The sequence below is a fragment of the Haemaphysalis longicornis genome, unplaced genomic scaffold (assembly GCF_048455015.1).
Source record: "Haemaphysalis longicornis isolate Haplotype H1 unplaced genomic scaffold, Haemaphysalis longicornis Haplotype H1 scaffold_1, whole genome shotgun sequence".
Classification (NCBI taxonomy): domain Eukaryota; kingdom Metazoa; phylum Arthropoda; class Arachnida; order Ixodida; family Ixodidae; genus Haemaphysalis; species Haemaphysalis longicornis.
Window position 1 is genome coordinate 247,560,821 of NW_027526203.1, and position 26,274 is coordinate 247,587,094.

The 26,274-nt window shown below is 46.9% G+C and overlaps 1 protein-coding gene across 2 annotated transcripts in view; it reads left to right on the plus strand.

Moving 5' to 3' along the window:
• Positions 1-26,274, plus strand: part of LOC144143621 (FK506-binding protein 15-like) — a 204,991-nt gene that overhangs the window by 15,415 nt on the left and 163,302 nt on the right. For both annotated transcript variants that reach the window (XM_077675464.1, XM_077675465.1), the window contains exons 9-12: positions 1,371-1,523; positions 3,728-3,828; positions 11,382-11,574; positions 19,847-20,045. In XM_077675464.1, coding sequence (XP_077531590.1) covers positions 1,371-1,523; positions 3,728-3,828; positions 11,382-11,574; positions 19,847-20,045 — 646 coding nt within the window. The remainder of the gene's footprint in view (positions 1-1,370; positions 1,524-3,727; positions 3,829-11,381; positions 11,575-19,846; positions 20,046-26,274) is intronic.

A 26,274-nucleotide genomic window follows, 5' to 3' on the forward strand; every position in this document is an offset into this window, starting at 1 on the left:
CGATTTCGCGTGCCTTCATCTGGACGATGTCGGTAGTAACGGCCGAAACTGCGGGCTCTTCTCTCTTTGACGAAGCCCGTCAGCACTTTTTCCACTTCGGGAAACGCTCCCTTTCGTGGGCCACGGAAAGCCTTCCTCATCGCGGCGCATGCTAAGAGCGACGTCTTCTGTTTGCGTTAACGACGCACGTTGTTTTCGGGAACGTCAACCTTTCGACCCGCCGCGCAGTTTCCAGTGACTTCCGCCTCTGCTATGACTTTCCTTTTGAAGGCTGCATCGTAGTGGCAACGACGACTTGCCATTGCGCTGGTCGCGTGAAACAAGCGCAGAGAAAGAAAATCTTGCAGCAGGGACTCCGACAGCTCCAACAAAAAATTCAAAATGGCGTCCCGACTTGTTTACAAGCTTTGCGGCTACTACTGACTTGGAACGGCTACTGCTGGCTCAGCTCGTTGACATGGTCGAAGGCGTCTGCTGCCTTGGCCTCTGCTGTATCGCGAACTATTCAATACCCTTGCAGTTGCTGAAACTCGGTAATTACTATCTGCAACCTGCGTTTGTGTAAAATTTTATGCGTTTTATTCTGAAATCTCTTTGTTACATTTTCAACAGTGTCGTCAGGCTCTTTTGGAAGCTTGGAAATGGTTGGATGGTGGAAACCAAAACTGTCACACCAAAATCGGCATATCGGAATACTGAGCCTCGAATATAAGGCGGGGTATGACTTTGAGACCGCACATCTTGGAAAAAAAACCTCGCCTTATATTCGAATAAATACGGTATTTGTGCACCCCCATATGTCGCATCTTGCATCAAGGGGCAACCTGAAACTCACAGCGAGGAAGGCTCTACTTGTTTACATTTTCTCTTACCCTTGTTGTTTCCATTTGCTGGCTGCTATCAGTACAGTTTGGGAGGAGAAGGGAGAAGACAGTGTTATCCCACTCAGTACATCTGATGCATTGCGCGAGCATAAAACTGTTCAAAATGACGACTCAAGTGCCTGCTACAGTCGGGGGTTCGCTGTGCCCCAGCAGCACTCTTGTGCACGGTCGTTCTATCTGAGACATAACACTGCTGCCTTAGTGACTACTGAAACGGTGATGCCGTGCTCATTTGCCATTACTGAGCATTCGTTATAAATGCAGCTGTTATAAGTTGGCTCATCTGTAATTTGCTTTTGGAAGTCCCAACTGGGCTCTACATGTGTGCCTAGGCTCCACAACTGCCTGTTCTGTTGGTGCCTTTAACTGTTCATCGGGTTTGCAGCTATGTACTGCATTGTCGCCTCTGGGTTGGAGAAAGCAGGCTAATAAAATGAAATGGCTGGGGTGAGAGTGGCTCTCTCTCTCTTTCTCTCTTGTCTTAAGGGCTTAGAAGAAGGCCTTGTTGGCTGCAAGAAGAACTCTCGGAGACTCCTCGTGGTACCTCCCTCCTACGGCTTTGGCACCAAGGGCTCCGGTTCTACTATTCCACCAAACTCCATTCTTGTCTACGATGTTTGGGTCGGTGCTGTCAGCAAGGTGCGTTACTTCGGGTTTTCTGTTCCTAAGTGTTTTATGAGGGCTGAGAATTCCCTGTAACTGTTCATTTTGCTGTCCCCTATTAACAGCAGCCTAAATGAGGCCCACTTTACAGTTCTCATACAGTTGTTAATCATGCCAGTTCCTAGTGCTTTTATGGCAAAGCCGAGATATGTGACCTAGCACAGAACAAAGTCAAATGTTTATATGAAAACTGTGAGCAAGCGACCACTCGCCTTGCTCAACACTCTCTTGTTTAAATTGCCTTCTTTCTTGTGTCGATTCACTTGTCGAGGGCCACGTGCTAATCGAACTTGTCAGCGGCGTTTTTAACGTGAGGCTTGTCCCCAGTTACGAGGGGAAAACCTTGCTAATTTGGTATTTTGCACGCAGAGTCGTGCGTTCCTATGCAGCTAGGTGAGTATATAGTCGAAGCTTGTGATATAAAACTAAAAGATGATGATATAGGTCGAGAAAAAATTCATGGAAAAATTTTAAGTAACTTTTTCTAAGGGAGCCGCAGAAAAGATCATGATCCAAGAAAATATCTAATTCATCTAATTCATCTACAGAAGTTGTAGCAGGATTGAGAAAATTTAACAATTACGAAAATATTAGCGATTTCCTCTTTAATGGCCATTTTTATTGGAAGTGGCATGTTCTCATTTCAGGACCATTCAATTAATAGGAGAGTCTTTAATAATAGTTTGGTGTAAGAGGTGGTATTTGCACGGATTATGTGATGTGCTTGTAATATCCTTTGCTATGTTCCAACGTTCAATGTTGAGCATGTGATTATGAGTGGATGCCAAATGTTCAGATCTTGCGGAGGTGCACAGAGAGCTGAGTATTAGCTTTCTTCATTACCGTCTAAGTTTAGCCTAAAATCTCTTCCCACCCACCTTTATTTAGTGCGGCTTATCCTTGGTGCATTTCTGCTGGTTTTGCTCCACCGTGTGCCCTGAGTGTCAGCTACAATAACGAGCAAGAGTCCAATTGACCGCATTAACGTTGAAGTATTTTCAGCAGAGCTTTCATTTTCATGTAACACTGCCATACTTACCTGATTCCAGGAAACTTCCGTTTGAAATTCTATGTGGGCGTATAAAAGTCTAATGCGAAACTTCAGTGAACTCAGCGAAAGCACCCATTCCGAGACTATGGCATAATGTTTGTTTTGCAGCTGGCACCAAAGAGTGGACAGGTTTCCAGATCTCCGTTTTCCTTCCAGGGTTTGCACAGGTCCTTGAAAACCTTGAAAACCCTTGAATTTAGAAGTGTCAATTTCAAGGCCTGGAAAGTCCTGGAATTTTTAAATGCTCCTTCAAAACCCTTGATTTTTCCGGAGAGAATCAATGGCCCTGTCTTTTCACAATAATTTAAAGTGTTTGTCGTGGATTTTAGGTGCTAACAAATGTAAAGAAACATTTAACAATCAAGTTTCCGTGTATTGATTGAAATTACAAGTTTGGTGGATTTGCATTATTACAAGGCAACATTGGGAGCAGGCACTTGTCAATCCAATCCATGTCACGATACAATCCAGTGAAAGCTAGCTTCTGTTCTCTATCTTGCATCTTCCATCTAGTCTGTGGATGCTCGTTCCTTGCATGTTTGCTGTGCCTCATACGCTCCATCTGCATTTGCTTTTACGTGCAAATGGTGGACGTGTACATTGTTCATCCTGCCTTGCAGCAACACTTGCGGATTTAATTTTAGCTGATGCTGTTGCTGACAAAGCAGGAGATGCAGGCAACATTAACTAAGTTTTGAAATCAAACAGCCTCAGCAAACACAAAGGAAAAAGAAAAACCTCTAAATACCAGCCATGAAATAAAAAATAAAGCTGGGGAAGCATTTACGAACCTGTTAGCAACTATCTAAATGTGCACTAATGTGCTTAGGTATTGTGCAATAAACAACTTTTGCATTGTGTTGGAAAAGTTATAAATAATCCCATAAAGTTATAAATAATCCCATATAAAACGTTTGATGGGGACCTTGAAAATGTGTTTTCTGGTCCTTGAAAGTTCTTGAAAACCCTTGAATTTTTGCTTTTCAAGCCTGTACGAACCCTGAAAGGGGATAGTCTCTCTGGGATGTGCCTGGATGAAATGTGCCTGGATTTTTTTAACAGCCATTTGCTCACTTAGACATGACAGCTATCAGTGTGTGCATCTGCTGTTCTTTGTGCTTGAGTGCAGTCCAAGTCGGCGACAAAAGACAGCACGCCACGGTCCTCCACGCCAGTGTCTATTGCAGCTGAGGATGGTGACAAGAGGGATGCGAGGGCCTACTCCCACAGGTTTGTGGAGCACTGTCTCTCTTCTTGGGCAGTTTGTGGGAATAGTGGCTGCCCGCGATCCCGACTCGGTACGCGGCAGCTCTCGGAGGGACGCGCTGCTTGGATTGCGCAAGGATTGCGCAACAAGAGGGCAAGAATAGAGGGGTTCGCTTGCACGTCGCGAGATGGCACCACCGGCGCGCTTGCGAAGCGGGGAACTGGGAGTCGCTTCGGTGGGGAGGCGGCAGCGGAGAGCGAGGACTTTGGCTGTGGCGCTCGGCAGCGGCGGGTGGCCGCTCCGAGCGAGGACAAGGCGGCGTGCGGCGGTGGAGCGACCCGGCACCTTCCCCTTCGAGCCTGGACCGACCATCCTCCACCTGTAGCGGCGGAGTCGAATGACTCCAGCCGCTCGAGCAACACGGGACCCGTTGATGACCGAGAAGACGGGGCCAGCAAGGGGAGGGTTTTGGGAAAAAACCCCCTTGGAGGTTGGCGTCGGTTGCCTTTGTCTCTTGCCTGCCTCTCACGCCGGCGCCGTCTACACGGCCGCCACGTGAGGAGGATCATCCGAGTCAGACCCATACCACATTTTGGCGCCCCAACGTGGGGCCTCGACTGCAAACGCAGTTGAGGTCCATACAGGCAAGATGGCAGGCAACGCCAACGAGCGGAGCGACGGGAGGAGGCTAGAGGCACGTAGGCCTACTGTCAACATGGCGGCGGGTCGGCTCCCCCGCCGTGCCGTGCCCGCGAACACGTGCCGGCGGCAGCGATGAATTGACCCCCCAAGCACTAAACATGCTGTAGGCCCTAAAGTCAGCATGTAGGAATAAGTCATTCCACCATCACACATTGCAAATGTCGAAAAAAAATTAACTTTCAAGTTTGTTTACCCATACACATTTGTTGAGATCTGAGAATATCTATGCTTGTAGGCAACATTGCGGGTTTTAGATAATGCAATAAATGTGGAGTATTTTATTTTGTAATCCATTCGATAGTCAGCCAGTTTTTGTCAAATATTTGTGTGGGAGAATCCTGTTTATACAGTCCTGATTAGTGCTGTTTCCCAATGATTACTCAGTCCCATTGCAACTTTTGCGTAATGCATCTTCAATTTAAGTAAAAAAAAAGGCTCCCTGGTTTATATATTCCCTAACCATAAAACTATCTTGCAGTCCCTGCAGGAATGTGCGTATCAACAGTCTTCTGCTGCATTTGATTCATTTAGACTATTTTTTTCCAAACATCTTTATCGGCTATACTTGCTGTGTCTTCTCACATAATGAGCACAGCCCCCATATGGGTCATCAACACATTTTTTAGATGCGACGCTGAGAGCATCTCTTGTCGGCGGCCCTGTCCTTCCTGCGTGCATAGCGAACACTCTCTCGCGAGGGGCATTGGATTGGCTTGGCTTTGGATTGGATTAAAGAGGATTGTGTTGGATTGTGTTGCGTCATAGCCGCGGCAGATGCACTGGTGCCGGCACGTGCCCAGGTGAGAGTGAACACTCTCTCTCAACATCTGCGGGTGTGTGGCCCAGCGCGCTCTCACTCCGCCGGTGGGCGGCGCTGCGCGCAGTGCTGCGCATGTGCAGTACTCTCTCTCTCCGCGGTCTCCTCTCCTTTGGGCGCGCTGCGCATATAACCGGTGTGCCGCTCTCCGGCGGCCTTTCGGTCGACGGTTGCGCTCCGCTTGCGCTTGAACCCCCCTCAGCGTCGCATCACACCAGGGCTCCCGCGAGGGGAGGTGGGCGTAATTTTTTCCCTGTCGCATTGATTGCATCCTGAACTTTCTATTCATAGTGCATGCGGACAAGGACAAGAAAGGAGAGACACCATGGAACGCTCCATGGTTTCTCTTTTTTCTTGTCCTTGTCCGCATGTGCTATGAATTTTTCTGCAATGCAACACCAACTCGCCCAGTAATCCGTACTCGTTTATAGATTAATCGTCTGCTTGTTTTAAGGGATGGTGATCATGCATAGCCAATCAGTATCAGACACTGCATAAACTGTGCTTTGCAGAACACAAAGAATGATGCAAGGGACATTTATTGTGGCAATTCTAGCACCGAGGGGCAGAGCCAATTTGTGCAATCTGCATGTGCATGCGGTGGGCAGTGTTTATTTTTGCTTTGCAAAGGAGCGATATGCAAGCTCCACGTGAGTTAGGTTGAAAGCCATGAAATATGCTTTTGAGCATGGCAACTGTGGAGTTGGCCAACACTTCGCCATTGACGAGGTGTTTCTGATTTTTGTCTGTCGCTGGTGAGGGCAACAGGAAAAACCCATCTCTATCAATATGTGCTGGTTCTTTTAATAGACTGTAGTCTGTAAACTTTTGTCGTTGACATGTATTAATGAGATGAATGTGTGACAGGCAGCAGAGTGGGTTCTAATGTGGAATGACTTGACAGTTTACCAAAAATAACAAAGAAGTTGCAATTCGGGCACACAGCCAACATGTTCTCTTATCACGAAGGTGAGCATTATTTGCAATTAATTTTTTGCTGGCTTACAGGTGTGCACATAGCGATTTTCGGTTTCAAAGAGAATAAGAAGCAAGTGATAATTTTGTTCAAATAGTTGTGAATCAAAGAGAATATTTTCTAATCGAAGCAAATATTTGATTGTATGGTTTAACGCGCCAACGCAACGCAGGCGATAAGGCGTGCCGTAGTGGAGGGCTCTAGATTAATTTTGGCCATCAAAGCAAATATTTAGCGATTTCCAGTAAGAAAACTAAAATTTACAATGTTTCAAACATGCTTCAGTGACTATAACCTGTGGAAAAACAAAAAAGCTTGTTTAAAAATGTTTGAAATTTTTCTCCGACATAAAACAAACAAACATAACTTTCCGTGCTGCTTTTAGCTATATTTATGATGCTATATTTTATATGGGGTCATCTTTCACCTCATGTGGGTACCTCAACCACAAGTGTTTCAGTATTATAGTCTAATGAAGGTGCATAATTCTGACATGCTTAGATTAACACAATTCTACGTAAAAAAAAAAAAAAAAACTTGTAACAGCAGTTTTATGTACATTCTTGTTGGTTTTAGGGAGGAAACTTGGTGTATAGGGCATTGCAAGTGCGAAAATAGAACCTGGTTTTTACACCCTCGTCCACATGCCTTTGTAGGCGGCCGAGCCCACGTTTATTGTGGTTGCGTTGGCTGTGCCATGTACACGAAGAGGCTCGTAGAATGCGGGTGCCGTTCCCGAGGTGCGTCGGGTGCCGAGTGCCGAGTGTCTTCCGTGCCAGCTGGCCAATCTGCTGATGATGATGGTGGCGCTTAAGAAGATGATGATGGTGGCGCTACAGGGCTCCCCCCCCTAGCGTGAAGCACGGTAAAGTGAGAAATGTAAATAGCAATGCAGGAAAATACACTCTGCACTATGTACAGGTATGTACAATTTGTCCGTAGTCAGGAAGAGTCTGTGGGCAGTCAGTGATCAAGTGGCAGGGGTTGACTAAACGGCACGGTCCTGGTCGTCAGCGAGGTAGCGTCTGGGAAGTGGGCAACCTCTGGTGGACGAGGCTGGGAGTGCGGCCGCGGACGCATTGCGGGATGCGAAGCGGCTGCTGCAATTGATGGTGGAGCGAACGGCAGGCGTAACTCAAAGGACATCGGCAAGGTGAAGCGCGGTGCAGCAGAATGACGACCGGAGTTCGGGCTTGACTGTGCTGTGGTGTTTGCTCTAGGGATGTGCCGCTGTCTGGGCAACGTGTGCACGCACCGTGCGAGACGGAGCAGCGGAGGGCGCCAACGACAAGCGTCTCTCAAACTACCGGTGTGTCAAGTTCCTGTCGTGCAGTGCACGCGCGCTGGTTTCATCCGGGGTCGGAGAGCAGAGCGCCTGTGACACCGTATACCGAATACGCTCCTGTAGCGGGGAATCGGTCGAGGTGGGGTAACCAGTTTGCGGCGCGTCTGACTGCATGGGCGACATTTGTTGAGACGTTTGTCCCGCAATTGTTTCTCCGGTGTCTCCATCGTAGCCAGGGTGTCGGGACTGTTGGAGGCAGTCTGATCAGTTTCGAGTGTCAGTTGCACTTCCGAGGATCTCGAGCTGTTGTCGACTGCTGGAAGCTGTTCTACCGGTGACGGGGGAGAGGGCTCGCATGTGCGGGGAGGAGAAGGGTCTGAAAGATCCTTCTCACCAGTGCCGTGCGGCGAAGGCGGTGAAGTGTCCCAGTTAGCGGCAAAGCAGTCAACACACGGGTGGGTTTGTGCAGGAGACGCAAGAACGTGTGGGACCGCGCCATGGTGTGGCGTCGAGTTGGCTAAGTGAAACACCAATTCGGAAGTGCCGCAAGTCGTAGTCGGGGCTCGTGCTTGTTTGCTGGCGACGTGTAATCCACGGATGCCGTTGGAAGGCGTGGTGGTGTGGACAAAGGCGTTCCTATACCGTAGTGGTTTAGGACAGCGGCTTTCAAGTCGTCATACGCACGGGGTCCTGGGGTCGGCAGCTGGATCTGCTCATTGAGGTCAGCAGGTAGCTTCTGTAGTGTCAAGAGGTACCTGATTTCCGGGGAGCAGATGTCATTTACATAAAAATGGCTTTCCAAGATGACGAACCATGCAGCGTGGTTTGAGATGGAATCAAACGGGATCAGCAAGGGAAGGTCTGGGAGGGCGGGGAACGTTCTTCGCGTGCCGTCGTCCGCGTTGTGGCTGGGGAAGCAGCGTTGCGAAGCCGTGGCGAAGCCGCTTGCCGGGTCACCAAATTGTAGGCGGCCGATGAGGCGGTGCGGCCGAGCCCACATTTATTGTGATTGCGTTGGCTGTGCCACGAACACGACGAGGCGCGTAGAATGCGGGTGCCGTTCCGGAGGTGTGCCGGGTGCCGAGTGCCCAGTGTCTTCCGTGCCAGCTGGCGAATCTGCTGATGATGATGGTGGCGCTTAAGATGATGATGATGGTGGCGCTACACCTTCATGCATGGTGGTATCATCCCTGTTTTGCACTTGCTTACAGGTCCCTGTCCCAGTATTAACAACGCATGAAGTCTTTGTGAAAAGCACTTGCACTGCGAATATCCCCGCATGCACGCACGCACACACTAGAATCTCCTATATGGGATCTGCGAAGGGCATATCATGCCTGATAGAAACATCTGAAAATAAAAAAAGAGTTGAGAGCGAAATTGGCGCAAGTGCGTGATAAACGTGTGGGGTCAGCCTGCAGCGTGGTATTGCCAGCGCCTTGTTGTCAAGAAAGCTTTATTCGGCATCTAGGAGTGCGAAGCTAGATGAGTTTATCGTTTTTCTAATATCCCATATAGAAAATAAAGAAATATTGCAGATTTAAAAAAAACGGGAACTCAGGACTGTGACAGTATGCAGCTGGGCCAGCCTGTCTAGAGAGTGTTGACAAATGCAGCTCGAGTGCCAGTTCAAAAGGAGAAGTACCAGGGTGGAGTTGGCCAAATGACCTTCCTGTAGCTGTTTGGCCGCACATCACTGGAGCAGTGTGGGAAAGCCCTTTGCCACTGGCAGTGCATGGCGGTGGATGTTTTCGAACATCGAAATGTTTAAAAATTTATTCAAAATTTTCGAATAGTGGTATTCAATTCAAGGCTGTATCACATATTACATTATTTGCTTCGATATTCGAAAGTTCAGAGTATTCACAAACCCCTAGTACCCACTATTAGATTATCGACTAACAACTTATTTATGTTCTGTTTTGAGCTCCCAGAGATATTTGCTTAAGCTTTTACCATGCACAATGATCGCACCCCTAACTTCACATCTATATTTAGGGAAAAAGTTTTATCTGTTAGAAAGTAAATACATTATCTTTTATGTTTTCCTTTTGTCATGGCGCAGGCGTTTTTGTTAGCTCAAGCGTAAAGGCTATTCATGTCAGTGCCACACCTTTTGATGGTAGACTGGGAAGTGGGTGGTAGCCGAACTAAGCTCCAAATGTGAATTTGATGCCCATAGAAGTGGCAATGATTCAATAAGGAAAACTAACAGGAGCTTGTTGAGTGTGGTGCATGGGGGCAGGAAGTGGTTTTTACGTAGCTTATCAATTAGAATGGTGACTCATAGACATGGTAAAAGACCTGATGCATCCACTTATTCATTTATTCATAAAAACCTTGCAGGCCCTATTGGAGGGCATAGAGTAAGGGGGGCATTTGCAAACGGAATAATAGAAGAAAGCATAAATTTAAGACAGGAGCATCGTAACAACAAAATATAAACACATTATACATATTTCAAAGTACAAAGTGATCACTTTTTGACCGTACATGAACACTTGTGGCCGTAAACAGAGCGAAAAAGCCTACAATTTGTGAGAGAAAAAAAAGAAGAAAAAGAACACAACATAGACACCAATCCTGATAATAAGCGTTACACGAAACTTCATGAACATCATTAAATAGTGTAAAGCGTCAGTAGCTGACGGGGAACTGTTTCGGGGTTAGATATGGTGGCAATGTTATCAGGCAGATCATTCCAAAGGATTCCACTTATGAATCCTTTAATTTATTTATTTATTTATTTATTATTTATTTAGTACCCACAGCGCCTTGCAGCATTACAGGGGGGGGGGGGGTGTACAAAAAGGCAGTCACAAGAAGTACTTATCAGCAAGCAAGAAAGCAAGTTATAAGAGAACGCATATATACATTTCAAATAGCTGAAGACATGCCACAAAAAAATACTGCATTATTACAATAATTCAGAAAAAGGCACTCACAAGTACTTTACACAAGCGGGAATGGAAGGTTCAAAAAACGACAAAGCAATGGAAAGGGCATATAACATTTTCGATAGCCCTCAGACACACCACGTGAAAAGACGGCATTGGTACGATAATTGAAAAAAAAAAAAAAACAGTGCGTTCGGCGAGGGTGAAAAATGCAATTCATGTATTAAAAGAAGCAATTACAGAATAGTGAGCGGACAGGTGATTTGAGGAAACAGCAAAACCCGCGCTGTAGCAAACACATGACAATGTTAGTTTAGGCCTTCGAGTGACGTAACTGTGGACAGGAACGTGTTACTAGAATGGTGTACAAACACGGAAGAAGGTAATCTGTTCCACTGACGAATGGTTTTAGGAAAAAATGAGTGAAAGAACGCACTAGATTTGCAATCTAAGGTGTTTTGCGAAGGGGATTGCGATGAGATTGCGAAGGTGTTTTATTAGCCTTGCTTTTGCACAAGCCATCCGGGTTGACTTTCTCAAAAATCTGGCCAGTTTCTGTGACAGTACACCCGTGTTCTACCAACAACACAACTGTAGTGGTTGTGCCCGTGCATGCAGTCAACTTTTTACTCTCACTTATTGGTTTTGTTTCTCTGGGACTCACTTTGCCTCATCGATGGGGCCGCTTCTTGATCGTTGGGGCTGGCTTAGCACCAAATTTTGCAGCTTTATTTTCTTTGAGTCGCCTTGTCTTAAGTAGGCTGAGGGACAAGCATTGAACGCAAGATGCTTCTTCAGCAGGCACTGGTTGCATGGTTGTTTGTGCCACAATGTGTCATAGACAGTTGTCTCAGGAATCTCTCTCTGACTCACAGCTGTTCTTTCTTCTCCCTACGCAGCAGCGTGGAAGAGCTGCCTCGGTCACGGACGTCTTCTGTGCCCTCAGAGCAGCCAGCCCTTCCCGCGGCGGCCAGTGTTGGGGAGAGTGACCGGGCGCGGCTGCTCTCACGAATGGCCAAGATGGGTGCTCAGATGTTGCTGCCCATGCCAGGAGCTGTGCCCGCTCAGCCCAGCAGTGACTCTGAGCCAGAGGTGATAGAACACACCCACTCTATGTGATCTCGTCTGGCTAGCTTTCCCTTCAAGTGTCCTGATAAGTAAAAAGCGTGCAGTGAAGGGTAAATCGGACCCCTAGTTACCAACAAAGCTTGAGCAAGCTTGCACACAGTAAAACCATTGCTATACCCTTGGGCCTACTGCCTGTTTGAAAAATGGCAATGCATTACGATTGGGGACAACGTTAGGGTGCGGGCATGCGTAGTAAAAGTGCGAGCTTGTGTGCTGATTTCAGGTGGCCATGAGGCTTCACTCTTTGTTGTGCCAGGCTGTAGGGCAGCCACGGTTGTTATGGTGAATTACACTGATCGGTGTGGGGGCAATTTTTCACACTCCACGGTAGGTTAGTCATGCTTAGCTGTCCTTCCTGGATTTTCTTGCTACGCTGTGGAGCACTGTCTTGTTTCAGTGTGAGACCTTGAATTCAACCAAAAAGGATTGTATTTTGCTGTTCAACTTGGGTCTGCTCACCACACATCGAATTTGGTCATTTTGTGGCTGAATTGGTTTCTGCTCCATAATGACCACCAGAACTCGCCATTAGTGTTTGCTTTCCTCCCTCGCAGTTTTGTTTCCCTGTGGCACGGTCACATTTCTTTGGCTCATGCCTTGTTCCTATTCTTAGAGATTTACGTTTTGTGCACTTGGCAGTTGTAGCAGAGGAAAGCTCTGGCAAGAGTTTGAAGATACTGACTGTCTTGTCGCCGCATTGGTCAGGGGGTAGGGAGGGGCGGGGCCTGCTAGCTCAGTAGAGCTTGAGACTCTTAACCGTTGGTTGTGGGTTCGGGCCTCACACTGCGTGCAAAAATACAGCGAGGGTTGCACTTTGAAATCCTGCACTTGAAGCCACTACATGTGTGATTTTTATATTGGTCTCACTGCGATATTCCAGGTGTTTATGCCACTGTTTTCTTCTCTGGTCACTCCCTTGTTGGTGCAGCAACTAAGTCTGTCTGACTCGGTCTTTGCCAGGATTGCTCGTTTGGAATGCCAATCTTTAGATCGGCATCGGTATCACATACTGTATTTACTCGCATAATGAACCCACTCGCGTAATGAACCCTCCCCCCCACTTTTCTTCTCGAGAATCTACTTTTTTGTCACTTTCAATAAAAAATTCAGCGGGAATATGTTTTTATCTCAGCATGGTTGCCTATGCCGTAGACGATCGCAGTAACTTGAGATCACGCCAAAGTATGCGCAGAAATGCTAAAAACGCATTTGAACAAAAAGAAATCTCAACGCTATCCGGAGACGTGAGCGCGAGTGCCGTAACATTCAATTTAAAAATTGTGCACTTGCGGAGCGCCACCTGCTGAACGCCAAAACAATCCTTGCACCATAAAAACGTTGCAGCGTGCGAGCAAAGCATGAAACTTACTTTGCACTCCTTCCCTGCTCTTTGCTAGGTATTTGCTGTTCCAGCTAATTCCGGTGGCGTGTGAACAGAGCACTGAATGTACTCTGCACTTTTCTGCTCCAGTTCCGCGACTTCGCCATTACGTTCTGTGGTTTTGTTGTTCAGCTGTGTTCCAACCTTTCGTGCTCTTGATGTGCGCCATATGATGGGCCAATACATGGGCTACACAGCCAATTTTAAACTGAAGATGGTGGAGCAAGCGTTGATGCACACGGAAACCGCGTGGCTGGGCGGCACTTCAGTGTTGACCCAGTGCATGTACACTACAGGCGAAAAGGAGAGGTTTTTGGACTGTGAACAGGGATCGCCGCGTGTTTCGTGGGCCCAAAGACGGGAAGTTTCCCGGTGTCGAAAAGAAATTTGGAGTGCATTGACGGCACAGAAGACAGTTCGCTGTGGGCCGACAACAAATGTGAAGCTGCAAGCAACTTCAGTGAGGACAACAGCTCCATGGCGAGTGGGGGGCCACTAGCACATTCGAAATAAAAAAAGAAATTTGATTACATAATTACCTACGTTTTTGGGAAAATGGTAAGCCTCTGACAGTGCTTCTCTTAGTAACTTTATTGTATAAAATTTCAACTTTTAAAATCTGTTCCAATTTTTTCTCGCATAATGAACCCTCCCCCCAAATTTATGCCGAATTTCCTAGGAAAAAAGTGGGTTCATTACGCGAGTAAATACGGTAACTTGCGTCACCCCATTGGGTGGCCAGACAAAGTGGGTTTCTGCCAAACCCCTTCCAACAGTCCGCGCAGATTTCGGCCTCCGCCAACAAGGGACTGTTTCTTATCAGTATATACTGTGGAGACTTTGCTTTCAATGCTGTGCATAATGTTCCAGTTCCTTTTTCAACGAAAACCGTGTGTGTTTCAGCGTGCCAAGTTTCGTGATGTAGGACTGTTGGCATGCATTTAGAAAACTAGAATGAGTGGCAGTGCGTTTGTTCTGCACATGCTCATAACATTCTACAGTAGAATGCATGCGCTTGCAAGCCATAAAAGTTGCCCATAAATTAGCTGCACTGATCAGTCAAATATTTCACTGGGATTTTTATAGTGCTCCACCAGCCTAATATATTTCTCTTTGCCTTTTAATATAGGTTTTAGTCCATAGGTTTGCTTTTATGGAATGCAGTTATGCCTTAGCAGCAATTCTTGTTCTTAATGGCAGTGTATGGTAAATACCCCTGAAGCTTGACTTGCTTGTCTTCAAGCCATTTTCATAAACTTTAACCTACTCACTTGAAATTTTTACAGGAAGTGTCCTTTGGCATCTTGAGAAGAAATATTCAGCGAGTTTTAGTCTATGCAGCCCAAGTTATAAGCAATGTGATGTGCTATGCAACACTATTCGGGCCAAATTTTTATTCGCTACGCACTAAATACTGCCTTACTTTATATGTACTTGTTTTCTATAAGGACTGGGGAGTGCATCAATACCACAGCTGTAATGCTAACTTTTTATTGCCAAAATATGGTGGTATGAAATATCATGTTAAAAGCACTAAAATTTTGATAAGATACGGTATAAAATATTTGATACCTCTACAAACAAGTGTTACATTATCATACTTTTATTGTGCTATCCAATTTAGAGGCTTCCAAAAGCAGCAACAGTGATACAAACCTGACCAGTACATCCCAAGATACTGTGGGCAAAATTTGGTTAGATAATAAGTGCGACACATCGTACGGTCGCACTTACAGTCGACTCCCATTAACACGAAGTCCACTGGACCACAAAACACTTGGAGTTAACCAAACGTTCAATTAAACAAAAAGCTCAAGAACATCATTGTCATAAGCTCACGACACGCCTCCATGCTTTTGTTTAGAATATCGACTTTCAGGTCGGCAAGTCAAGAGTGCCACACAAGTTCAATGATTGTCGAGACTTATCCCTTATACAGTTAAACCTCGTTATAACGAAATTGAAGGGGTGCCGCGATTTGCTCGTTATACCCAATATTTCGTTATAGCCGTAGCCGACATTTACTGCAAATATTATGCATTGTAGTTACCTAAAACAAAAAGCGGGCGAAATAGCATCTTGCTGCACGGCGATAGTAAAATAAACACATTCCGGAGGTAAAAAGGAAAAGTCACGAACATAATTAATTGCAGTTGAAAACTCGTATTTCAAACAGACTTGGCTACGAAGAAGTCCGTAATTGGACATTGATGCACCTTCCTGATGCGAGCGATGGCCCCCTCAGCTGCGGCCGCTACGTTCACGCCATCTTCGCCGCCCCTGTGCGCGCCAATGAAGCGACGCAGCACGCTCACCGCATCTAGTGCCTCCGACGCCGTCCTTAGCGCTTCTTTTCAAGCCATGTGCAACAGCGCTGACGATGGACTCTTGGTTGCTCACGATGGCAGACAGCGTACTCGTCCACACGTCAGTCTCTTGCCACCTTACCACAGAGTGCACCTTACCTTCCTTCGCGCCTGATGCGACGGCTTTTATCATAGCCGTCTTCTGTTCAAGCGTGATAGTCTTTCGCTTTCGCTTCCCGCCTGTCGCTAGTACTCGCGTTGTTGGAATCATGCCGGCAGTACGATAAAAGATAAGGCTGAAGACTGCCAAAACCCACGCACGCACAACTACGGAGCGACGTCGGCGATACGAACAGGGGAGGAGGGAGGGGGGGAGGAAGGCGACGCAACCGCGCGCGCCGTGTGCATCGGGCTCACCGCGGATAGTCCGCGGATTCCCCGAAGCCATAGGGATACGTGGTAAAATCGAACGTCGGACTGCTTCTCGGGGAGCCCGCGGTGAGTCCGACACTGTAAATCGAAGGGCCCCATTGTCTGCATGCCGTGCGCAGCGAGAGGAGGGTCGGGGCTTCGCGGGCACAGCGTCCGCATGGCGCGCCAGCCAGCTTCGCGCGCGTGGCGGGGGTTTTGAACAGCTAATACAGTTGCCGCGTCACGCACTGTCTCAAATCCGCGTTGCGCACTGTTGTAAAATTAGCTCAAAATTTGATTTCTCAACGAAATTTGTTCGTTATATCCCGTAACAGGGAAATTTTACCTCGTTAAAACGAGGTTTTAAATACATTGGTTTCTATGGAGATATCAAGGGAAATTACGATTTGCTCGTTATATCCATTATTTCGTTATAGCCCGTCTCGTTATAACGAGGTTTAACTGTATCACTACCTTAAAGGAGCCATGAAGAGAAAACACAAGTTTGGTTCATTCGAAAGATTGCCTCGTTAGAACCATAACGACACCACTTATAACGCAAACTTCGCTCAAATAAGCTACATAATTAGGAAAAAAGGAAATGACCATGCGACCCACCAGCTCATTTTCCGCAACAGAACCTGTGATGTCACTTGGGAATGCTCTGCGATTGGCGGAGGCCGGCAAAAGCAAACGCATGTTAGGCAGGGCTTACAGTTTGCATAGCGAGCTAAATGCCCGTGAAACATACTGCACATTCTTTTTATGACAAAGAACGGTGGAGTAAACGGTTGAAGGTCCGAACGAACATGCAAGCGTGTGCGCCAATGCATACGAAACTAGCGCCGGCCGAGCTCGACATCTCGCCGTCGCGCAGACGAATTTTCGGGTTCGAGGCTCTTCGGGGCCAACGAACCGTTCCAGCACGCACAGCTGCGACCTTGCTTCGTATCGTAATCCCTTCACAGGAGGTTGGCCGTCATATCGCCAACCAGCAAAGGTAAAAATAGAAACGAGGGGAGTAAGGAACAGCAAGAAGCGACGAGATAGTGCCAGTCGTCGCGTAAGTTTCGAATGGTGTTGGCTTGCTGCTGTCGTTACGAGCTCGTTTCCAGTTTACAACCACTGAAAACTTCAGTTTGTTCGAGTACTTTACAATGAAATTTCGTTGCTGCGTTTTGAAATGCCCATGTAGTACGGGCAAATCGTCGAGGGAGTGCGACATCCCCGCCGGTGAGGAGATCTCCTTTCATGTGCTGCCCAACGACGAACCTAGGCGAAGCAAGTGGCTACGTTTTGTGAACTTTGCAAACGGAGGAGAAAGAGAGCTAAAGGAAGTACGAGTGTGCTCGCTTCATTTCTGAGGAAGTGATTACGGCAGGGACCCTTACGTTAGCTCACTCCTGCGACATGCTGGCTCTCGTCGCCGACTTTGTCAAATCGCTCTGACCTTGGGGAAAAAAATGCCGTAAACACCGCGCATTGACGCTCGTATCTTTCTGGTCGAAGCAGAGAGCTCGCGTGAACGGCTACACGACACCGGCCAACTGGCATAAGTGATACTGCTACTGAAATTGAACTATTATTAACCGTAATCAAAATACGGCACATACGTACCAGTCTATATTCGTCCGTCGCGACGGGGCTGACGAGGCAGCAGTGCCGACGGCTGGGCATTCGTCTGTTGTGGCTATCGCGGAATGGTCGCTTTCCCGTCCACCGCGTATCCCACAACTCTTGCCGCTCGTGCACTTAGAAGCATTGAGCGTTTTAGTGGTGTGAGGTTGTTAAATGCAAGCCCGAGCTCCTCGGCGAGAGTTTTGTTCTCCGGATCAGGCGATTCCATGACTAGGGCTGCGGGTGCACTAGGTTTGACTAGTATTTTTAAAATGGCCGCCGTCTCGATCGACTCCCACGTGTGGGTGCTATATGGAGTCGACATACTAAGTATCTGTTTCATGGACCGGCTCTATGACGCCATTGTACACGTCACGGAATGTTCAATTTTAGCGGGAGATTTAAAATTTTGGCTTAAATTGCCTTTTTTCTCAGTGAATAAAGCATCATTTGCTTCCGGGAAAGCGCTTGGGGTACTATGAAACACCTAATCTTTCGAATAAAACAAACTTTTGTTTTCTCTTCATGGCTCCTTTAAACGTCCTCCACACACAAACTTCACATGGCACTGTGTGCTACAAAGGTTGAGGACCTAAAAACAGAGAGATGTGTACACTGATGCAAGTCTAAACTGGCCTGCTGCTTTAAACCTTTCGGGGTCATGGACGTACATATACGTCCTCTGCAAACACCTTCAAAATGGTCAATAATGTATATATATGTCATCGCTTGTATGTTTAAAAGGCGCGCCTTTTTCGCCAACTTCTCTTGCTTGGCATGTGCTGCCACACCGAGGAAATACGTCAAATTATTTGCTTGCGCTGGTGGCTCTTCTTTTAATTTTTGTATGATTTACTTCAGTGGGGCGCCGCCTATCGCTTGCGCATCCCGTAAAGAGGGGGCGCGCTGGGTATCGCCCATCGGGTGCCCAGGCGCCTTTTGCTTCTTGCGCCTGCCACAAACCAAGGGCGCCTGCGAAACTGATTAGGCTTTTCTTTTCTTTGTTTATTGGTATTTTATAGGAGCGGTGCGCCATTTATCGCTCGCACATCCAGCCGCGTGCCCGCGCGCAGCGGCTGGTTTCGATATCGTCCTCCGTGCGCTTCCCGCTTTTTGCGCCCGTGAAACTGATGTCTATTTGATTTCGATTCACTCAAAAGGTGCTGGCTTGTTACTCTCTCGTTTTTATTTAGAATTTTTCTTGTGTTACTCATGAATAAACCAGATGTATATAACAATACAAACGATTTTTTTGTCACTTTATGGTCACCCTAAAAAAATTACGATAATTTTTTCTCGAAATAGATTCATCCGAAGAATTTAAATCAGCAATAACAAAAATCGACCCTGGGGGGTCACATTTGGCGAAAAAATTCGACCCTCAAAGGGTTAACAACTGTGCCTCAGTTGCGATGGTGCCGACATAGTACAGAGTATGGCACTGTTTTGGCGCTTGAAAATTTTGAACTTTATGGAGGAATGATGGTCACCTCGATGCTTTTTATTCGAAATAACTTGCAAATAGCCAATATAAGGGGTATTAGATTCGAATCATCGAGCAATTTCTTCAATTGAATTGCATGTAAGATTTCCGGGACCAGCACATCATTTCTAATTAACCAAAAATTTCAATTAAGCAGCTTTGAGTTATCGAGAGTAGACTGTATTATTGTACATCACTTTAAGGCTCCTTTGGCTCCTCTCTCATTACGTATTCACGTTAGCATGTTCGTTGAAATGCTGCTTTTGCCTCGTTTATGTACTTTCAGTATAAGTAATGCAGTGTTGCTTGCTAGAGCTGTATGATAGTCTGCTGGTATTTTCTGTTGCTTTTTGTGAACCGTTATGCTGAGAAGCCATTTTTATTCATTCCCAATTTATCGTTCATGTTCTTAATTTCTTACTGTTCTCACTATCCATGTTCTTACTTCCTTTTCTTACGATGTTGTTAGTTTTCTCGCCTTTTTTTTTTTTTGTCCCCTATTGCTTCCTTCTTTCTACTGGTAATTTTTTTTTGGTTTCAAGTGAACATTAATTATCTCAGCTGTTATTCATTACATATGCTACTTATGGGGATCTTTTCTTATTTTTTTTCAAGTAAAAAAAGTCCTGTTAATCTGGAAACTGTGTGCACTAAAGCTACCGGGTTGAAAAACTCTAATGTATATTTTTCATTGTGCTGGAGGGTCTTGGGCTTTGTCAGTCTGCAACTGTGCTGCTTTTTCTCTGTTTCTCATTCTCTTTGAACATAAAAACAATACCTGTACAATACAATAGAATAAGCATACAGTCGATGTTCCCCTTATCTAATGTTATGACTTCATACTATATCTGAGGTAAATAGCTTTAGTTGTGAAATTGTTCTTCGTATTGCGAGAGAAAAACAAGCAAGCGTGCGTGAATGTAGCACCACTTATCTTGATCGGTAGTGTGGGGGGAGTTTTGTTCAAACAGTGACAGTTGCATGCACAAGGAAGGCTGGCCAATGTTAGTGTGGTCGCTTTCCCCGGTGGCTTCGCAGGGGGAACAGCCCCCGCCTGCTCCTCGGCCCGCCAACCCCGTGGCAGCTCCGTCGCCACAGCCTACTACAAGGGAGGGCTCCCCCAAGCCAATGGTGAAGCCCCGCACCTTCTCGCAACATCTGCCGGGGGAAGCAGCCCAGCCACAGATACCCCCGATGCAGCCCATGCTGCAGCCGCTGGTCTCCCCTTACCCTCCAGGTATGTGCGGGTGCGAGGCTTGCTGGGGGGTTTTTTACTGGTGGCTGACACTTGCCGATATGTCTTTGCAAGTCTTGGGTTGTCCAGACTAGGTGTGGTTACATAACTTTGGCTTACTCATGATTTCCACTGTAAAGCAAGGCAATGATGTGCGCACCCCAACCATGTCCTTGAAAAGGCAGGTGAAACTGAGTCAGGCTCCGGCTGGGATAAGCAAAATTCACAGGGGCATGGTTCAGCGGGTGTTCAGCTAATGACATAAACCGTATTTACTCGCATAATGAACCCACTCGTGTAATGAACCCCCACCCCACTTTTCTTCTTAAGAATTTACTTTCTTGTCACCTTGCATTAAAAAAATTCAGCAGGAATACATTTTTATCTCTGCATGGTTGCTGATGCTGTAGACGGTCACAGCAACTTGATATCACGCCATAGTGCACCAGAAATGCTAAAAAACGCATTCTAACAAAGATAACTACCATTTCTGAGGCTGTTGACTGTTAGCAAGTCAAGTGCCTTTTAGAGGATACAGTCAGCTGAGCGCCTGTTTCCTCAATGGGAGGACGGAAATGAACTTTATTTTCTTGAGCACCCTTAGTCCAGGGCTACCTCAAGATTTCCACAAAGAACAAAAAAGTCCCAACAAAGGGGCATGCGAAATACAAAAAATGTTCATTAATCAGCTTGCCATCGAGGCTCACACCTGCAACTGGGTATATCTATTGAGTCACAATGGTCTTTAGCTCATCATAGCATAGAAGTCCTGCTTAATTTTTGAAAGCATTCGGAACATTTTTCAATAGGAGATTAAAGGGGCCCTGCAACACTCTTCGTGCAGTGCAAGTAAACCTGCGCGACATTTAGATTTGACTTCCAGGAACACCCGAGCCAAATATTACATGTGCATGTGAAGCGGTAAGCGCGCAAATCACCGTGAAAGACGCGGAAAAACCAAGCGCTCTCTCTTCAAATCTCCTCATTATGCACCCCTGGCATGGCCTCTGCGACGTCAATCGGGCCATGGCTGTCCTGGCTGTCCTATTGGCTGTCACCGGTGAACATCGCAGCTAAATTCTGGCATTTCCTGTGACGATCAGCCGTCGTCGGCGCTGTGTATGAACCTCTTCTATGTCTGAACCTGTCCACATGCTTTTGGTGTTTCTTTTGTTTTGAGTGCGCGCGGAGTTTGAGTGACGAACTAAATATTCCACTTTCAACGAGCCCACTCGACAACAAACGTTTATTGCTCCAAAAACGCCCTACCAGCCTGAGCGCTTGCTTGCAAGCAGGCCACGCTTTTTTGTGGCACCAGGCCGGAAATAGGCCCGTCTACGTTTCGGGGGAAAGGACGAAACTCCCCGGCCTGTGACATATCGAAGGCTGCCGAACAGAACGCCGCGCGCCGCCCCCCTCTCCGGGAGAGAGCGTGCAGCTTTCGACGCGTTGTCCGCGGTTGAGTTGAGAGGGAACATTTATGCGCGATTTTTCATTGCGCGTATTTTCGGTGATAGTGAACGGATTTTCATAATTCTTGCGGGAGGAGATTGCTGGGACAATAGACTTTACCCCAAAATACATTCTGTGTAGTCGATGGTAAGTGTTGCAGGATCCCTTTAACGTATATCGCAGGAACCACAAAAATGTGCACTATAAGTGCAGTGATGTGATAGCTGCGCCAATTGCGCCTAACTGTGCCGAGAGGCAAATTCTGCTACATCCTGCTACATGGACTTTGATTTCAAGCAATCTGCGCCAATCTTGCGCCGAAGCTTCGTTTCGTCAGGCTTCCTCAATGTGGCGTGCTGTTTACACCACAATCGTTGAAGAGGAGGGAATCTTGGAGTGTTTTCTGGTCACGAAAATGCGCCGCGCATGCCACAGGCGCGCTGATGCTGCCACAGAACACCGCACGCTGCGCACAGCGCGGCCGGCGGCGGCAACATGGCGGTGGCTTCAGCTGCGAAGTGGTGTGGGGATCTTGAGTGACTGCTTCTAACCGCTCTCTAAAATGCTGCTCGAGGCACACACGAAGTTGCTTGTGCAGTAAAGGAGCTCATAATGTGGCTGAAAATGGTACTATAAAGCATCATCTGCGCCGCTAGTGAAAGCGCCCATGCAATATTTGCCGGGGTAGTAAGCCTAAACATCTCTGTCTGAGCCAGCTGGCTGTCTCGAGCGCTTCTGAACTTGCACCATGAGGCGCGCTCCTCCCCATTGGGGAAAGTCGGCGAGCTCCTTTCACTGTCGCGCATCAGTTTCTGACCGAGGTAGAAGGTGCCGTGGGTGCGATATCGTCAGTGCGGGCATGAAAATATCGCGCACGCAACACCGACGCGCACAAATCGCGTGTAAAAATGCACTATGCGGTTCACGCTTTACTATCTGCTTTGCAATAAAGCTTGGCATGAGTTCACGTGACTAGCTCCGAGGGGTCGAGAGGAAGAGGGCATTGCGAAAGTTCAATTTGGCACCTGCTGTAAGCCGGTTTATTGAACAGTTTTCAGCTTCGAAGAAAGTACCTTGTCTGACTCAACATGTCGTTCAGGAGGAACGCTACAGGAGCGCTTCAGGAAAGCATTTTCTGATAAAACTTTCTTTGCAAAGCTACTCTTCGTGAAGAATGTGGTTGACATTTTCACTGATTTTTTTGTCTTCATTTCAAATAAGTCAGCCCTTGGTCCACCTACTCAATGATCATAATAGGTGACCCTCTTTCACAAGCTGGGTGGGGGCTTCATGTAGACAGTCTTACCGCTCAAAGAAAGCCAGAGAGCTGCCGTTTTCGCAAACCTAGTCCCCTACAAATTGGAAAGTGAGAGTAGAAGTCGGAGAGGGCACGTAGCGTGCAATTTCGTCTTGGGAACCCTCAGAGAAACAGACATTTAGGTTGGGTGCTAGAAGCTTTTACATAAAATGCACTCAGTACATTCTGTCGCGGCTGCCTTTCGAGAGTGTCATTTTGCAGAGCCTGCGCTTCTCAAGCCCACAGTTGAGGGAAGAGAAGTCCTCTTGCGCTCATTTTAGGGTACTAGCTGCCAGGCTGCCGCAAGTGGTCAAACCCTGCGGTGCCTTTACTTTGATGGATAAATACATGCTCCTCCAGCTCGAAGATGTTGAATCAGATTTGTCTACAGAAATTGACGAGTAGTGGCAGCAGATTTTTGAGCAGAAGGAGGCTGAAAACAAAGCCAAATCCCCCTCTTTGCCAGGCTAGTGAAGGCATTGCTTTGCATTCTACATAGAAACGTGGATGTGGAAAGGGGCTTCAGTGTGAACCGCCGGCACCTTAATGAAAGGGCTTCGTTGACGATACAAAATGTTAATGGCATCAGGCACACCGTTTCGTTCTCCAAGCGCTTTGAAGGAGATGCAAGTCACTTCAATGTGACACCAGAGGTTTTGAGAGCAGTACAAACGTTCAGCGAAAACTACCAAGAGCGCATTGCAGTTGAAGAAGCTCAGGCAGCTAAGCAGTGGTGTCTTAACCTAGCCTAGTCACGATGGCCGAGTCAGGCGCCTGTGAAAAGTGGAGCCCGCAAAAGAAATGCTGGTGAATGTGGATCAATTAGCCACGGCATAAAGTCTAAGAGCTTCGGGGATGTCGAAAGTGGACAGTCTCTTCTAGCTGAGGGTAAAAGAAGAATTGCAGCAGCACTACACAAAATGGCAGAAAAGAAAACCTTGGACCAGTGGGAGGTTCCCGTTTGAACCCATTCCCATTTCACCCTTCCCGCTTGTTCCGTCCCGTTTCGACCCGGCGCAAAACGACCTTCCCATTTTGCCCTTTCCCACTTGGCCCGTTCCCGTTTGAACCCGTTCCCATTAGTTCCTTCCCATTTCAACCCGGGGCGAAAGAACCTTCCCGTTTCGTATTTTCCTATTTAGCCCGTTCCCGGAATAACGTACCCAGTTTATGGAACGTTATAAAAAACATTTTCATATTGTTTTTCATTTATTTCCGTTTGTTCACAGCCGCTGCGATAGCATGCTCAGTACATCCAGAGTCCTTGACCGCTTTTCAAACCTATGCTTCACTTTTTGAATCTAGAGAGGACGACATTTGGTTACAATTCGTCATACCAATTAACAAATCTTTTAAATTAACAAAGCCTAACAAACAAATTAACAATTTAAAAAATAAGAAATAAATCTTTTAAATTAACATACCAAAAAATGATAAAATCAAAAAGCCCAGAAAAGCGCCGCGGAAGCACAAATAAAAAATCGCAAAAACGCCATCACTTTGAAAGAAATCGTATTTGGCGGACTAACACATTTCATCGTTACAATAGCGCAAGTGTACATCAATGTCGAAAAGAAACAGATGAAAACTATAAAAGATAAAAAGATGTATAAAAATAAAGTAACCCTATGTATCTGGATACATATGCCACATCTGGCTATAAAAAATCGCAGTCGTGAGAAGCGGCAAAAATTATAAACTTAGCTTTGCGTTTTATTGATTCTGTTTATTCCCGTCACTCTAGCGTACTCAATTTGCATAATAGGGAAAACCTTCAGAAACTTAAAGGGGCACTGACACAAAAATTTTGCATCTTGTTTTTTTTTGTTGCGATAAGTAGCTAGTGACCTACTTATAACCTGTAGAAACCTCATTTGCTTCAGCGTGCGACGGTTGTTTAATTAGAGGCATTTTCAATGCGGCCAGTCGCAGTTTCGGTTTCAGCGAGTGCCGCGAAACGATGGATTTTGTGGATTTTGTGTGAACAAAGCTGACCACGTGACCGTCGGAGGGATATCACAGTTACAGAACAGAGCCGCCGTAGCACTGTCGAATCCGCATCGACGGCAGTTTCTGCGAATGCCCCCCCGTACTGATCTCGTGAGGCGCCTAATTAAAAAGCGACCGTGGATGTGACGCAGGCGCTGCGAGTGCAAATGCTACCGCGGCTAACGAACGACGCGCGACGCTCGAGACGGTGGGTGGCAAGACGCGCGCTGGGAGCAGCCGGCCGGTCTGCCTACACGTCCGCCTACAGATGTGTTCGGCTTAGCACTGCGGCGGATATTCGAGTGCCGCTCTCGTAAGCGGTGCAGATGACAATTTTTAATGCAACCCGCCATGGCATCATTAACTCCTTTCTCATGTAAGCCACCATGGTCGGGACTTGGGGACAATTTCGTGCAGCGGTAACAAGCTATCACTCGAGCTACCTGCGCCGGCGTGGGCCACTTCGCGGCCGTGGCCGCCGCCTGCACAGCGACCGTGCGGCTTGCTCAGTGGGCTTTTCGTGCCTCCGGCGCGTTTCCGCATCCAATGGTAATAAACAGTAATAGAAACTGAGTGCCTGGAATCGCTGTAGAACTTCTGTCGCGGCCTGCTGCCCGATGAGCTGACGAAATCACGGCGCCTCCGCCGACAACGATCGGGTCGTTCGTTCTCGAGAGCAGAAGCTCCGCCCTCCGGCCCTCCGATTGGAGCGGCGAGCCGGCAGTGCGGAAGCGGCAAACACAAACTCGTGACGTGTTTGGATGTTGTTTATTTACACTTGCGCGTGGTCCTCTGCTGGCCGCTCGGTTGCGTTTCGCACACTTCAAAATTGATTTTAAATATGTTCTAGGCTGTATTCACCGCTGATATTTTGCAGATGATGTATATGTGTTCCCACCAATCTATCTCCGAAGTTATCTCGCCTTCAAAATTTTGTGTCAGTGCCCCTTTAAGCAGCGCAGGCTGATGTCTAGCCTAAATTTTCTTTACTACAGAAACTTAAAATTGTCGCGGGAATACTACCTGCAAGGGCCTTTCAGACGTTCACCGAGAAGACATCATAGTAAGACTATTAGGCAGTCAATCAGCTGAATTACTATTCGAAAGTTCTCTTTGTTTCCTCGTGCAATTTCTTACTGGAATAAGTTAACTGAACGAACAGTGAACACGGTATCGTTAGAATTTTCCCCACGGTTTGTACCTAAATATGTGCTCTGGTTGAATCATCGTATTTTAAAATTGGAATACATATACGAATGCGTATCCTTGTTCGGACCCCTTTGCGTCTATTACATATTTATGTCTTTTACTTATTTGTGTGGGGCGTTTTTAAACTACGCCAACCAATACTGATGTGTTTTTATGTTCACTCCTGCATGAGCCCGACCAGGCCGTAAAGTATCGGTAAATAAATAAAAATATCTGCCCATTACTCACGTAAGAAAGGCATTTGTAGCCAATGCTCAGATTTCTGCACATGTTTTTGCCTTTTTT